The sequence below is a fragment of the Ochotona curzoniae genome, unplaced genomic scaffold (assembly GCF_017591425.1).
Source record: "Ochotona curzoniae isolate NIBS_2020 unplaced genomic scaffold, NIBS_Ocur_1.0 scaffold_4506, whole genome shotgun sequence".
In the NCBI taxonomy this organism is placed as follows: Eukaryota; Metazoa; Chordata; class Mammalia; order Lagomorpha; family Ochotonidae; genus Ochotona; species Ochotona curzoniae.
In genome coordinates, this window is record NW_024467119.1 from 37,846,401 (window position 1) to 37,863,126 (window position 16,726).

At 37.5% G+C, this 16,726-nt stretch overlaps 1 protein-coding gene across 2 annotated transcripts in view; it reads left to right on the top strand.

Annotated features, from left to right (window-relative positions):
* The window catches only part of METAP1 (methionyl aminopeptidase 1), a 62,818-nt gene that overhangs the window by 33,734 nt on the left and 12,358 nt on the right, over positions 1-16,726 (top strand). For both annotated transcript variants that reach the window (XM_040966551.1, XM_040966550.1), the window contains 6 exons: positions 3,286-3,398; positions 4,714-4,774; positions 8,008-8,099; positions 9,190-9,273; positions 12,336-12,474; positions 15,695-15,826. In XM_040966551.1, coding sequence (XP_040822485.1) covers positions 3,286-3,398; positions 4,714-4,774; positions 8,008-8,099; positions 9,190-9,273; positions 12,336-12,474; positions 15,695-15,826 — 621 coding nt within the window. The remainder of the gene's footprint in view (positions 1-3,285; positions 3,399-4,713; positions 4,775-8,007; positions 8,100-9,189; positions 9,274-12,335; positions 12,475-15,694; positions 15,827-16,726) is intronic.

Below are 16,726 nucleotides of genomic sequence, written 5' to 3' on the forward strand. Positions count from 1 at the left end.
CCTGGCGTTCAAAGCGAGGACTTAGCCATTAGGCCACGGCGCTGAGCTCTATTATTTCATTTTTAAATGTTTAATAGAGTCTGTATGTGAAACATGGAATTTTCTTGACTGCAAGAGCTTGATTTTTTTCTTCAGACTGCAAGAAGTGCTGAAGTGTGAATAACGTAAATGACCTTGATGGAGTGTTTCTGTGTCTTACAGCAAGGACAGCCAGTCTGATTGTCAGGCCATGAAGTGAGAGCATGTGTAGCAATACTTGGGTGCATATTTCCTACATTGTGGCTTCTGGCAGAGTGTGCACCCTTAGTCTGATCTGTGAAAGTTGTAGCACTGCACAAGTCAAGATTATCATTCTACACTAAGTGAATCACTGATTTTATTGTGTTTCTTTGTCTCCGACTTCTCTGAAGTAAATGGGGGAAGAGTATGACCTTGTTTGAGTAGCCAAAAGCATGATATAGATATGCTGTGCTTTTAAAAGCTGCAACTAACAATTTTTCTTCTATTGCTCTGCTCCCAACTATTCCCCTGAACTGCAATCATGGATTGTTTCTTTTTTTCTTTTTATTTATGTAATTTTAATTTTATTCTAAATGCATAGAAAGACATACAGAGACAGATAAAGATCCATCTTTGATATGCTGTTTTACTCCCCAAATGCTATGAATGGACCAGGCCAAAACCAGGATTTTGGGACTGGGGATACTTGGTGCCTAGCCGGATCCCAACTGGGACTTCTGTACTGTCCTACACTGCTGCCCTATTTACTTACCCTTTAGATATAACCAGCAGGTTATTGAAATCATAGGCTTATTCTATGGACTAAATAAACAAACTAAATAAACAAATTCATGTAAAGTGAATATAAGTGCCCATTAACCATTTCATTATTATTTTTATAAGAATTTGATCAGAAAATCCTGTCCCTATGAAAGTATTCATTTTCTGTGATTTGCAGAAGCAGCCTATAACTGAGTTTTGGACAAGTTCTTGCAAGTATCAGGCATTACCTGTTATACTGTGATGGTTGAAAGACTACCTACTAGTGTTTATTTACAGTGTTCTACCTGTTCATGTTTCTAAAAAATTATGCAGTTTGCCACCAATCTCAGCTCAGCTCAGATTATAAATCTATTATGTCTATTATTTAAGGCTCAGATCAAATTTAGCCTAAAAATGTTACATAACTTTGTTTTCAAGTGTACATTTCTGTAAGTAAATCATACCTAGGTTTGAGTACAGAACTTGTGAAATTTCAGCTTGCTTCTCTAGGCTTCTTTCATTTTAAATTATTGTTCAAGATCTTTGAATTCTCTTGAAAATAGATTGTGGAAGGATAGGAATGCAGATCAACAGAAAGTTGTGGATGGTATTACATCTTTGCATTCTCCCTGCTCATTCCTCAAGAGCGTTCTGAGGCAGAAACCCTGTGTCTTCATTTCTCCTCTGCCTTACATTTCATGGGAAAGTTTTGTTCCTGATGTTCAAAAATGTGTTATTTTCTAGAGTAGTGTGAATGAATAGATTGGTTCTATCTTTGTGTGCTTGCCAGTTGTTACCTCAAAGTGCTTTGATTCGGCAAAGGAAATGAACAGGCATTTTCAAAAGAACAGATTCAGATGGCTAACAGACACTGTAAGATGCTCAGGTTCTCTAGCTGTTAGGGAAATACAAATGAAAACCACGTTGAGGTACCACCTAACTCGAGTGAGATTGGCCTACATTCAGAACTCAACATCACCTGTTGGTGTGGATGTGGGGAGAAAGGTTCCCTCCTTCACTGCTGGTGGGAGTGCAGGCTAGTCCAACTGCTATGGATATCAGTATGGAGAGTGCTTAGAGAATTGTAAATAAACCTGCCAAATGACCCATCTATCCCACTCTTAGGTATATACCCAAAGGAAATGAAAACTACCTATGGCAAGGGGATCTGTAATCCTATATTTACAGCAGGACAATCTACAATAGCAAAGGCATGGAAACAGTCCAGATGCCTGTCCAAAGAGAAGTGGTTGAAGAAACTGTGGTATATCTACGCCATGGGATATAACTCAGAATATAAAAAGAAGGAACTTATACCATTTGCAACTAGAAGATCCCAACTAAGGACTATCATGCTCAGTGAAATAAGTCAATCCCAAAAGGACAAATACCATGTTCTCTCTAATATAAGGAAGCCCATCGTGCAAATTATGTTCAATAATCCTTCCCATACTGTTTTTACTGCATCCCGTGTTTTTTGATGTTTTTGAATTCATTTTCATTTCTTCCAGTTTCTTTTCTCTTGTCAATTTCATCGCTAACTCATGGATTTCACGGTGGCATCATCTTATCCAAGATGCTTTTGTGTTTTCTTTTTGTTATCCATGCATTGGTTTTGCAGTGGCATGTTTTTTCGACTCCATGGTCCTATAATTTTTTTTGTTTTGTTTTGTTTTTGTTTTAACTTCATTCCTGTTGTTGACTTGGTTTCATGACTTCTCATTTAAGGGAATGTGTAGTGATGCATGGTAGAGACTACCATATCTAGCTGTGACGATACAATGCAGTGTGCATCCCTACTTCAAAATCGAAGATGGACTCTCAATGAAACTATTGGAAATTGTAGCCAATGGGATGCTAGACTGTCTGACATCTGTACCAGCAGTGTTAGGGCACATTTAAATAACAGAATGATGGACTTATGACTCCTTATGAAGGTCTATACTATTGTGATAATATGGGGTAAATCAGACAGAGGTGGGAATTTGGGGATGGGGAGAAATCCCAGATCCTATGGAATTGTACCATACAATTAAAAAAATAGTTCTTTGACCCCCATATTGACTCTGTGATGTGCAAGAGTATAAATTGAAGCAGGTATTCTTGTCACTTTCACTTCAGAATAAGGATAAGCTAGACTAGTTTGTTACATTATACCAGCTATCCATTTTGTATTTTAAATAGTTTAATAGAATTAATTAATTTAATAGAATTCACTCTTAATATCTTTTCTCAGTTGAGAAGATTTTGTTAACTTACAAATCATATTTTTAAAATGACCTTAAAAATTGACATTGTAGAGAGAATATGTTTAGTGTTTACTTGAAAACTAGTGACTATAATGGAAAAGTAATAGCTTTGATGATTTACAGTGGACATGTGTTGGATTTTTGTGTATGTATTCTTGGGCTTTGTTTTCAAAACATGTGCTAATCAAAGTGTGCTACATCCAGTTGCTTAATCATTGAAGCATTCCTTTCTCTTATTCTGCCATCTGTTTGCTGCTGTCTACCCATCTCCCAGAGGATGAAAAAGCAAAACGAGAAGTGTCTTCCTGGTCTATGGAGGGTGATATTAACACTGATCCATGGGCAGGTTACCGATATACTGGTAAACTCAGACCACACTATCCACTGGTGAGTAAATAAGGTAATGAAACTGAACATTCATTTAAAGGGTACCTATAATTTTTATTCCTATGGTAGTGAATCACAGGATCAGGATAGAATTTGCGGAAGGACTTGCATTCTAGCTTTTAGCTCTTGTGGGACAATGTTTGGGAGTCAGTAGGGACAATTGGCAATCTTGGGAAAAGTGGGAGAAATTTTAGATGAAGGGATTAAAACTTTTTAGATTTTAAAATAGTGTTACATAGTCATATAGATAATTCTGGCTGGCACGATGATTATGTATATTACTCTTCTTTTGAAATTTCTTCTTTTAAATTGACTTCACTTATATGAAAGGCAGAGAAACAAATTCCCCAATCCTGCTGGTTCACTCCCCTAATGACCACAATAGCTGTATAAGCCCAAGCCGGAACCAAATAAAAGTCCCCCAGAAAGACAGCAGGAACTTGGTACTTGACTCACCACTGTTTCCTCTGAGGGTGTGCCTTACCAAGTAGCTACAATCAGGAAGAAAGGCCCTCTGATATGGGATGTAGACCTCCTAGGAAGCACCTTAACCCACAACACCAACTCCTGACCTTCGTTGTTGAAACATTTTAAACTTGTATTTATTCCTGCCTTAGTTTACATTGATAGATTTTCTGCAACTCCTGTTCCTTTCTATGATCTTTAGATAGGACTTAGAGTTTTACTTATTTTATCACTTTTTTGTATGTAGGCTATACCTTTTATTAATATTACCTGATTAAACTCCCATGATACATTAGTCTGTTTCACAGATGAGGAAATTGGGCTGAGTTTAAGTTATTTGCCACAGATCACAATAATGATAAGGGGCAGATCCAGGGTTAGAGTGTAGAAAATCCAGCTCCAGAGGACTCAGTTATAATACAGAAATTCTCTTATGTTGTACCTCATTTTGCATTCTTCAATATTTAAATTCTTTTTTTAAAGGAAATTTTGAAAAAATATCAAGTATCTTAAGATTCCTTAAGCCAGCCTCCCAACATTAGTGACTCTGGGCATACTGATGTGTGTTTACTTCTGGGTACCTTGTTAGTTTGTCAGTTTGAACCAACACAGGAGTGTGTTTTGTGGGGTATCTAATCTTAAATCCTTAGTGGTCTTTCCTTTTGTAAAGTTAGTAAGAAAAGGCTAGCACAAGGTAAAGCTTAGTCTTTGTGTACCAGATTTGTCTTACAGTATTTTAGATGTCATTTACAACATTTTTTCATTTAAAAACCTAAGTGAACTTTAGTATTTTTTTTGAATTTTATTCTGTCAGTAATTAGTATATGACTTACCTCTTTCATGTTTTTAGATGCCAACAAGGCCAGTGCCAAGTTATATTCAGAGACCAGATTATGCTGATCATCCCCTAGGTAAGTTTTGCTGCAGTTTGCAGTATGTTGACTTGATGGCTGCTGTGAAGAGTCCATTTCCTGTAGAAAAGGTTCAGTACTGGAATTCTACTAAACATGATCTTTGTTCTCTTAAGTGATATTAGAACACTGAGAGTAGATCCACTGTTTTGAAATCTACCCAGTTCTGAAACATTGTTTATTTAGCTGTTAATAGACTCCAAAATAACACTGTATTTTGTGTGGTTATAGCATCCTCTGCATTTAAGTTAAAACAAGCACGTCCAGATTTGATTTTTAAGATATCCTGCCTAAGTTTGTAGTTAGGTTAAAGCAGATTGTAGAGGTCTGAGTGAGTGCCTGCCTAAAGATTTTGGACTGTAGCAATAATAGAAATGCTAATAGTAGCATGGATAATGGTAGTAATGATGAAGATCCTGCTGCTGCTGCTGATGCTTCTTTAATAGTAACTGGTATTTATTTTTGCTTAACTGTGTGTCAGGCACTGAGCTAAGTTCTTTTGTACGTGTTACTCCATTTAACAGTTGCAGCATTCCTGAGGTAGGTCCTGTTGTCTTCTCCATTTTATAGCTATGGTAGTGAGATACCCAGAGAAGACAGGAATTAACAACTTCGGCGCAGTTTCTTACCTCAGGGTCTCACAGTGTAGTTTATGTAGGATTGTGTGAAATAGTTGAGTTTACATGTCCAAAATGGTTGAACAACAGCAACTTCATGTGATTTCATCTGCTTTGGTAAGCTGCCTTTGTTTGGTTCTGTAGATGAAGAACTGCTTCTTATAAATATAATTTTAAAACTTAAACTGCATTATTTCAGGTATATGAAAGAAAAAAATATTGAAGTTTGAATGATAACCTTTTATTGATATGTATTTCATTGTTGTCTAATTTTCTTGAATAAAATACATTGGCTTGTATTTTAAAATACAGACAAGGTAAATTGTAATAGAATAAAATATCATGCAGTGAAAGGCAAGTCCTACTCCTAAGACTAGTGAACCAGCTATTGCTAGGTTGTTGCACAACTTTCTAGACAGAATTCATGTATACACACATTTAACTTTCTTTTCTACATTTCACTACAAAAGAAAACACTATATACACCTTTTTGCTTTGCTGTAGTCTCTATATATCTTAAAAACATTTCATATAATACCATATAACACCATTTCTCTTTTTGTTTTTGTTGACTGAAATATTCCATTGTGTGAGTCTATCACAAATTACTAAAGCTGGCTCCCACTCACTAATGGATGGTTAGATTATTTCCTGTCTTATCAATTTGCAGTAATTATTCTTTCATTTACATTTGTTTGCCTGTGAGAGTATGTCTTTGGATGAACCTAAAGTGGAGTAATTAGGTCAGTTTTGATTTGCTTCTAGAGATTTTGGACACTTTACTAATTGCTGCTCCTATTGAAAACAGCATAATGTTTTGTTATGCATATAGTCTTTGCTAATCTGAGATGAAAGAAAGGTGTTTAATTGTTATTTTAATGCACATTCTTGAGTATACTGTCATGTTTAAAGTTATTTGGAGTTTTTCTATCTTTTTGAATTATTCATATCTGTAGCCTTCTCTATCCCTGTTAGATTATTAGTACCCCCAATATTGATCTGTAGAGGTTCATTTTGTATTAAGAACAATAGACTTTATATATATATGCACTGAAGTTTTTTTCTCAATTGACCATTTACATTTTGTTACTGTATATATAACTTTCAACATTTTTTATGTAGTAAAGTTTATCAGTGTTTTAAAGATGTTTGTTTGGGGCCCGGTGGCGTGGCCTAGTGGCTAAAGTCCTTGCCTTGAACGCACTGGGATCCCATATGGGCGCCAGTTCTAAATCCGGCAGCTCCACTTCCCATCCAGCTTCCTGCTTGTGGCCTGGGAAAGCAGTTGAGGACAGCCCAGTGCTTTGGGATCCTGCACCCACGTGGGAGACCTGGAGGAAGTTCCTGGCTCCTGGCTTCAGATTGGCGCAGCACTGGTCATTGCGCTCACTTGGGGAGTGAATCATCGGATGGAAGATCTTTCTCTATCTCTCCTCTCTGTATATCTGACTTTAAAAAAAAAAAAAAAAACTTTAAAGATGTTTCTTTGGCCTTGTGACCTAGAAAAACCTTTTTGGTTCAGAGGTTACAAAAAATAATTTCCCATGTTTTCTTGTAATATTTGCATGATTTTGATTTTGTTGTGTGTATGATAAAAGTTTGTTATCTGTCTGAAATTCATTGAATATGAGTAGATAGAGGACATATGACTTGTTTTCCCTCAGGAGAAAGCCAGGTGTCATCATAGCTACTGTGAAAAGCAGTGCTGTTTGTAAGCAGCCTGTAATGCTGGTTCTTGGCTTGAGAGTGTGTCACCGAGTTAAAGTTGAAACTGACCGTTTTATCAGAAGTGTTTCTTTCTAGATGATCACTTACTTTTGTTTTCTTAATTAAGGGCAATGATGAATTAAATGCTTAGTTTTTGCTAAATTGAGCTATCTTGACCTCTTCTGTTTGCTGATATTTCACTTGAAATTCTTTTATCAGTTACTTTATAAAGATTTGTTGATTTTTATATTAATTTTGTCATATTTTCAAATAATTGCTTTACTGACTTACACTTGAATGTATGCAAGCTTTGAATTAAACTAATTTTATTAATAAGAATTCTTAGGGGAGTATTTTTCAGACTTCTTTGACTATGTCAAAGTAAGACATGGGTTTATAACAAGTATGACAGCAAACATTTCAGAGCAACATTTATCCTTATTCTTTATGATACTTGTATTTATTTATTCAAAAATTAGTGTCTGTAAATTGTGACATTGCAATTTGAAAAACACTGACTTGGATTTCTGTTTCAAAAAAATAGATATGTCATTTGTTGGTATATATGCTTCATTAGATGGTGATCATGAAATCAACTTGAAAATTGTTTGCCATTCAGATGTCAGTCATGCTCTGAGTTTGTTAGTATACTGAGGCAGATAATGTATGCTCTGTAAGTACTGGCTGATTTCTAGCAGATAGAAAGTTTGTTCTTTAGAATTCTTCGTTCAATTTGTAAAGTCAATTTCTTTTTTTGTTGAATATTTTTAGAAAAAAGCTAACTGGATAATCTCTGATGATGAAATATTGTGTGATAGACTGGATTATTATGTTATCTGGGTTATGATTCTGCTAATAAATGCTATGTGTTTGTTAACTTTCGTTTTGCTTACTGATTTTGTATTGCAGGTATGTCTGAATCTGAACAGGCTCTTAAAGGCACTTCTCAAATTAAATTGCTCTCAGCTGAAGATATAGAAGGGATGCGACTTGTGTGTAGGGTAAGAATTGTTTTTTTCCTATAGGGTGGGGCATGTTTAAGGATGGATGTAGACGCAGACACAGTCAGTGATCCTGTTGCTTTATTAAGGTTGATGGAAATGTCATAAGGCTGACAAGCCATAGTTGTTTCAATAGGTTTTTTTTTTTTTAAGGATTTTATTTGTATTGGAAAGTCAGATATTCAGAGAGCAGGATCTTCCATCCACTGGTTCACTCCCCAAGTAGCTACAATGACCAGTGATAAACCAATCTGAGCCAGAAGCCAGGGGCTTCTTCCAGTCTTCATGTGGATGCAGGGTCCCAAGGCTTTGGGCCATTCTCTGCTGCTTTCCCAGGCCACAAGCAGGGAGCTGGATGGAAAGGAAGTGGAGCAGCCAGGACACGAACTGGTGCCCATTTTGAATTCCATTTGATGCAAGGCGAAGTCTTTAGCCACCAGGCTACCATGCCGGGCCCCCATAGTTTTTCAAATATTTAATTTTTGGTGGATGATGTATATTTAGTTGATATTTGTATTACTGTTTATATATTTAATTTTAGAAGAACCAGATTTTTGTGATATTTTGTTGCTTTGTGTATTCATAGTTACAGGACAAAGTTTAAGGCTCGTATTAAAGATCCTGTTGTAAAATATCTCAAGTTTACGCTAGTAACTATTGCCAGATAAAATCACATCTATATTCTTTAAAAAAAATAATTGGTAGTTTTTATCTAGATGTTAAATTTAAGCTTTTTATGCAGCACTTTGTTTAAAAGTTATTTGATATGTTTTCCTTTTTTGTTAATTTAAAAGAGTTAGTGTTCTTATAATTTGCTTGCTGTGATTCATGCAAGAAATTCACTTTTTTTTTTCTGCTTCCATCCTGTACCATTACAGAAATATGAGAAGATTCAGTCTTTAATCAGTTGGTTCCTTAGGATGTATGTTTATTTTGCATAAAAATTGGGGTGGCTTACTTAGTAACTTGCTTACTAGTTTGCTTAATTTTTACAGATAATTACAGATTCATTTTACTAGTCTTTCAGAGTCTAAGAAGTACAGATTTCTGGTTCTCTGTCATTTTCTTCTGGATGTGTTTTCTTTTACAGCTTGCTAGAGAAGTTTTGGACATTGCTGCAGGGATGATCAAACCAGGCGTTACTACTGAGGAAATAGATCACGCTGTGCACTTAGTAAGAAGTTCTGCTTTACTTTGGAAAAGAAAATTCACATTATTAGATATTTTTGATTTCTAAAACTTCAGTATATTTAAATTCTGAATGTTTAAGGTAACTTGGCTAAAGTAATTTGAAAGCAGATTTTTGCTTTGTTACAAATATGGAAAATGTTCCTGTCTTTAAATGCTTGTGACAAGATCTGAGGTGAGGTTGAAAGATCTTGTTTCTGAAACCTTGTGTTTGTTAAGCATTTCAGTTGAGCATTTATAAAGTGATTCATTTTATCAGTTCCAACGTATAAATAAATCATGACAATGTATACATCAAGTAGTTCAAAATAAGAATATGACTTCAGAAGAAACAAGTGTTCTCTTTATTATCCACGGTTAGCAAGCTGTTAAATAGACCGCATATGTAGTCCACATGCAGTATGTGCAATGCCGGAGCTACTTTCATCCAGAAGCACAGGTTGTTGATAGACTCTGGGAGAGGAAAGTAAACATTAATGTGAAAAGATCCTTTATGAAGGAAGAATGGTAGCTAGGTACACATTTACAAAGTGAGTTGAGCCTATTTTTGTATTCAGATATGATCTATAAAACCTGGTAGTTTTGTGTTGTCGCGATGTTTATATTCATTGTATGTGCAGAGATGATGCAAATACTCTCATAGTCTTGTTTATTGTTGGGATTATGTATTAGGACAGTCGTTTTGAAAGAATGTGATTATATGTCTTAAGATGCAAAAATAATTATAAATCATTTTACTCTAATTTTATGAATTGTAATTTTTAAGGTATTGTTCATGTTTTGTAAAATGTGCAGCATACAGGACTAGCATTTTGAGTGTTTCATATTGACCAAGTACTACTTTGAGTGTTATTTTTATATTAACTCATTTAATATCCCAAATAAACTCTTGAGTATAGGTATTGTTATAATCCCCATTTTACAGATAAGGAAACTGAGGAGATGTTAAATTGTCCATGTTATGCAATCTTTTAAATTTTTTCTGATGTTTATTTCTTTATTTGAAAGAATTGCAGAGAGAGAGGGAGAGGAGACAGAGCTCTTCCTGCATTAGTTCACTCTTCAGATGATCACAACAACTGGGGCTGAATTAGGCCGAAGCCAGGAGTTTCTTCCAGCTTTCTGGCGTTGGTGGTGGCAGTGCTTATCCTTGGCCTATTTCCTGTTGCTTTCCTAGGCACATTAGCAGGGAGTTGGATTGGAAGTGGAACAGCTGGGACACAAACTGGCACTCAAACTGATGTCCATATGGGAAGCTGGCATTGCAGGTAGTGGCTTAAGCTGCTTGCTCCACAATGCTGGCCCCATGTCACACAGCTTCTGAGTGATAGAGTTGACATGTTCAGCAAAGACTAGTTTGATTGATTGATCGTGCTATGAGCTGTTTATACTACTGTAAGAAATGCAGAATTAATTCTCTAAGGGAACAGCCACAGGCATGTAGTCACTGGTGTAAGTTTTTTTTTCTTTTTTTTGTAATTCAGGAAATTTTAAATTAATTTAGATTTCCAGTAAAAGTGGAATTGCTGGTAAAATTATGGCAGATTTCACAGATGGTACTTTATGCAACCATTAAAAAATTATTAGCCTGAAGACTGTGGCAGTATGAAAACAGAAGTGATATAAGCTGTGATTACCCCAGGGTAGAAATATCCAAGTGTGATAAGTTTTGTTGTGGAAACTAGACTGTTTTTTCTCAGCATCCTTTATTATTCCACTAAATATAATGATTAAAATGTCTCTGGAAGTACTTTGCCATTTGTTAATTATACTGGTATTCATGTTTTTATCATAGGGATATTGGCTAATTTTTCTACATGAGATTACAATTATATTAAAATGCTTATTATTTCCTTTAAAGATTTATTTTTATTATTTTTCTATTGGAAAGGTGCCCTTTAAATATATCTTTTAAGGAGATTTTTTTCACAAACAGTAGGGGTTTTTTATAGGTTTTTTTTTTATAGGTTTTTTTTTTTAAAGATTTATTTATTTTTATTACAAAGTCAGATATACAGAGAGGAGGAGAGACAGAGAGGAAGATCTTCTGTCTGATGGTTCACTCCCCAAGTGACCACAACGGCTGGTGCTGTGCTGATCCGAAGCCAGGAGCTAGGAACCTCCTCCAGGTCTCCCATATGGGTGCAGGATCCCAAAGCATTGCGCTGTCCTCGACTGCTTTCCCAGGCCACAAGCAGGAAGCTGGATGGGAAGTGGAGCAGCCGGGATTAGAACTGGCGCCCATATGGGATCCCAGTGCGTTCAAGGTGAGGACCTTATCCGCTAGGCCACGCCGCCGGGCCCGATTTATTTTATTTTTATTGATAAGTCAACTATACAGAGAGGAGGGGAAACTGAGAGGAAGACCTTCCTTCTGTTGACTCACTCCCCAAGTAGCCACAACGGCTGGAGCTATGCTGATCTGAAGCCAGGACCCAGGATCCGCCTCCAGCAGTTGTTTTAAAATAAACTGTTCGTGTAGTAAAAATTTGTACAAATAACATGTAAATTTTATTTCAAACTCGTCACCAAAAAACTGGTATGTATAACAGTGTATCCAACCAGAACCAGCCTTGTTATGTTAACAATATGTAGTACTACTTTTTTCTTTTTGGTATTTATTTTTATCTGAGTGGCAGATTTTGCAGAGAGAGGAGACACACGGAAGTCTGCAGTCTGCTAGTTCACGCCCCAAATGTCCACCATGGCAAGGGCCAAGCTGATCTGAAGCTGGGAGCCAGGAGGCTTCTTCTGGTATCCCACATAGGCGCAGGGTTGACGCCTTGGACCATCCTCAGCTGCCTTCCCAGGCAAAAGTGTAGAGATGGATCGGAAGTAGGGTAGTCGGCACTCATGGAATGCTGGCACCCAGACAGAGGATTAATGTGATATACCACTGTGCTGATCCCAAGGACTGTTTCTCAAATGAAATACTAAATTTTTTTAACATCTGCCCAAAAGTTTTCAAATTTTAAAAGCTGAATCACCGGGTACATATTTTTTTCTTCACATTCAAAATTGTCTTTTCTGCGTTTTAATTCATTTTAGGCCTGCATTGCAAGAAATTGCTATCCTTCTCCCTTGAATTATTATAACTTCCCAAAGTCTTGTTGTACCTCAGTGAATGAAGTCATCTGCCATGGAATTCCAGACAGACGGCCCTTGCAAGAAGGTGATATTGTTAATGGTAAGAAATATGTACATAGGACTCATGGTGATGAGTAAGCAAACAGTAAGGTGTTAAAGGCTGAGCATGGCCTGTTTTCTGAACTTGCTTCTTACACTTACTTGTCTAAAACTCAGCATCTTTCTCAAATCTACAAAACCCTCCTTTAAAGTTTTGTGCCAATTATAGGACTTATTTGTTGATATAAACTAGTTAGAAATGGGAGAGACAAGGCTGGGGGTGGGGAATGGCAAGAGAGGAGGAGGAAGGAGATATGCCTCCTTCATCTGCTATTCCTCTAAATGGCTACAACAGTCAGAGCTGGACAGCCAAAGCCAGGAAGTTGAAATTTAATTTACGTCTCATGTGGGTACAGGGACCGAGGTGCTTAGACCGCCTTTCACTGTTTTCCCAGGTGTATTAGCAGGGAACTGGATGGGAGGTAGAACAGCTGAAACTTGAGCTGGCACCTATATGGGATGCCAACCTTACAGGCAGTGGCTTATTCCACTGTGTCACAATGTCAGTGTCTGTATATGTTTCTTTTAAGATACTTTTAGGGGCTGATACAGTGGCTTAACTGGCTAATCCTTTGCAAGAGCTGGCATTCCATATTGGCACAAGTTTGTGTCCCAGCAACTGCACTTCCAGTCTTGCTCCATGCTTGTGGCCTGGGAATGCAGAGGAAGATGGCCTAAGTTCCTGGGCCCCTGGGCCCATATAGGAGATGTGGAAGAAGCTCCTGGCTCCTGGGTTTAGATTGGCTCAGCTCTGACTGTTGTGACCATTTGGGGAGTGAAATTGCAAACAGAAGGCCTCTCTCTCTGTCTCTCTGTAAATGCCTTTCCAATAAAAATAAATGCACCTTTAATATAGTTTTCCTGTTTTTCTTTAGTAGTTATTATCTCATAAGATAAGTAGGTGAAAGATGTGACATGTGGAAGTAATGTTGTAGTGTGGGTTTTTTAAAGATTTTAAAGTCAGAGTTACAGAGAGAAGGAGAGACAGAAAAATAGGTCTGCCATCTGCTGGTTTACTCCCTGTATGACTACAACAGCAAGAGTTGAGCTGATCAAAGACCAGGATCTTCCTCCAGTTCTCTGGGGAGAACTGAACCCATAGATTTTAGCTGCCCCGTGGTTTTCCAAGGCCATGTGTAAGGAACAGGACTGAAAGAGAAGCATCCAAGGGGCCCGGTGTGATAGCGTAGTGGTTAAAGTCCTTGTTTTGCATGTGCCAGGATTCCATGTGGCCGCCGGTTCTAATTCTGGCAGCTCTGCTTCCCGTCCAGCTCCCTGATTGTGGCCTGGGAAAGCAGTCGAGGACGGCCCAAAGTGTTAGGACCCTGCACCCTGTGGGAGACCCGGAAGAGCTCCTGTCTCCTGGCTTTGGATTGGCTCAGCTCCAGCCTTTGCAGCCACTTGTGGAGTGAACCATCAGACAGAAGATCTTCCTCTCTGTCTCTCCTCCTCTCTGTGTACCTGCCTTTCCAATAAAAGTAAAAAATCTTAAAAAAGAGAGAGAGAGAAGCATCCAGGACCCTAACTGGTGCCCAAACAGGATGTCCATGCTGCACACTGAGTTCTAGCCAATTTTGCCATGAGGCCAACTCATGGTGTGATTTTACAACTCAAAGTAGTGTGATTTTAATTAATTTATTTAGAAAGAGAAGGATGAGATCTCCCATTTGCCAGTTTCCAAGCTTGCAATAGCTTGACTTAGGCTAATTTAAATCCAGGAACTTGACTGGGCTCACTCACATGGGTGGCAGCCCCCAGCTACTTGGAGGTGTTACCAGCTGCCTCCTGCGGCACCCATTAGCAGGAAGCTGGGACATTACCCCGGATACTTCAACATGGGTAAGGGTTCCCCAAATGGCATGTGAACTGCCATACCAAATTTCTCTCCCAAAGTAGTGTTTCGTTTTCTTCCCTCTGTCTCTTAAATATAGTGACTTTGAAGAGATGAGTTTTCTCGTTTGCAGAGACAGTGTCAACAATATAAAAGATCTTAAGAAAAAAGCTAAAAGTCTCATAGACATTCTGTTCCTGAGTAGAAATGGTTAAATTAAGGCCTCTGTTTTATTTCTTTCTTTCTTTCTTCATTTTAGAAGAGTAACAGTTCTATTTTATTAAATTACTGAGTTTCACATGTATATTTTTGTCTCCCCACCATTTCCACATCTGACCACCACTACTACTGTAAGACCTCTGTTTTAAAATCTTTGGGAAACTAAAAATATGGAAGGAACTGCAAAGACATTCCTCCATGTGATGATAAAACAATATTGATAGAGAAAACTCCTTTAGTTGATATTTTAAAGCCTCATTTTGATGAAATTCGTCTCTTCGTCATCGAATTACAGAAGAGATTTATGGATCAAGGGATGAAGCATGAGGCCAAGTATTACAGGCACCTGACTGGTGATGCTCGCTGTGAATGATGGTGGAGAATTAGCTGTGACAGTGGTTCTCAATAGTGTTGCTAACTGCTTTAGTTAGAGCGCTGTTTGTAAAATCCCATAGATCTTGATAAACCCTTTTTTTTTTTTTAAATCGTGAGGTTTTTTCAATACTGTGTTTTGAAGTAAGGCTGACATGCCTATCCTGCAGTATTGAGGTTGATTGAAATTCGGGAGTTAAAAATATTCGTTTAATGTGCTCTGTAAATACACCTTGTATATGTTTATTATAGTGATATTACAGTAGTGTTTTAGAGAAATATGAATATTCGCATGTAAATGAAAGGCAATTGAATTTTTAAAAATCCAATTAAGATTAATTTTTAAAATTAATTTTAAAAATTTAAAAACTAATTTTTAGAATTAAAAACAAATGTAGAGTTTTTTTAAAATCTGTTTGCATGTTCCCCAGAAGCAAGAAGAAACCTGTTCAATAAGTGAGAAAGTATTCCCTCTTTTATGCCAGAACATAACAAAGTCACTCTAATATTACTAACTCATGTTAGTTATTTTGTGTGACTGTATCCTGCATACATTTTTCTTGTGGCACCAGTGGTCTAATAAACAACATAGAAAGTCACCATCTGGCTTGTGCCCTGTGGCCATACTCCTGTTTTCCACAGTGGGTGAGTTACATTGCACTCCAGGAGTTTCTCTTGGGTCTGATTTGAAAATGTAATAGCTCTTTTCTTCATTAGGCTCTTGAAGCTCTCATATTAGGAAAACAGTGATAGCTTGGGATAAATAATGTTGTCTTCATGTTTGCACCTTCTTTTGCAGTGGACATCACCTTGTATCGCAATGGTTACCACGGGGACCTGAATGAGACCTTTTTTGTTGGTGAAGTGGATGAGGGAGCACGGAAGCTTGTTCAGACCACCTATGAGTGTCTAATGCAAGCCATCGATGCAGGTCAGTGCTGGGCGTCCGCTGACACTGCTGTGTGCGGAGGGGCTGGGGAGGACCGTGCTTTTGTTACCTGGGACTGTTCCTCTGTTTGAATTAGCTTTGGGCTTTAGCAGTGACAAGTGGAAGGGCGATTTGGGAATCCTGAGATGGGGATGGAGCAAGTAACTAGTTAGCATTCATTGCTCATCTATGACTTACCTTTCTGTGCTAGATGAATTGTGTGAAGAGTTTTGTAGTGATTTTGTTTCTGCCTTTTTCTATTCTTTGACCTACATAAATATGTTCTGATTATAAAAAATAAGCAGTTGAATATTATGAGAAAAAAATGAGCAACCCACCTTCAAGCTTACACTTTCCCTGTCTTCTGTTGAGGGATACTGTTAACGTCTAGTTTTTGCTTTCTCCTATGTGCTCACCTCACAAATACACAAACACATGTGTTATACATTTGGTTGGGTTAAATAGCACAATGCTGTCAGTGATGTTCTGTGATTTGGTGTTTTTGTGGGGATTTTTTGCTTTTTTTTATTTGGTGTTTTTGAGCTAGTAATAGTTTTTAAAACTTTCAGATTCACAGGTGTACCTACTTAACACAGATATATGCCTGTTCTGTTTGTTTATTCATTGGGAAGGCAGAGAGAGTGACAATGAAAGTCTGCAGTGTGCTTCCTTCTATTAATTCATTCTCCAAATGCCTGCAGTATCCAGGCTAAGCCGGCTGCATCTCACATGGGTGACAGTGGCCAAAGCACACGAGTCATGAACTGCTCTCTCCCAGGGTACATTAGCAGGAAGCTGGATCAGAAGTGTAGTAGCCAGGAATGGAACTGATACTCTGCAAAAGAAGCCGTAGTTCAGCCTGTTGTTAGTCCGCTCTTTAACATGAATGGGCAATGATATTTT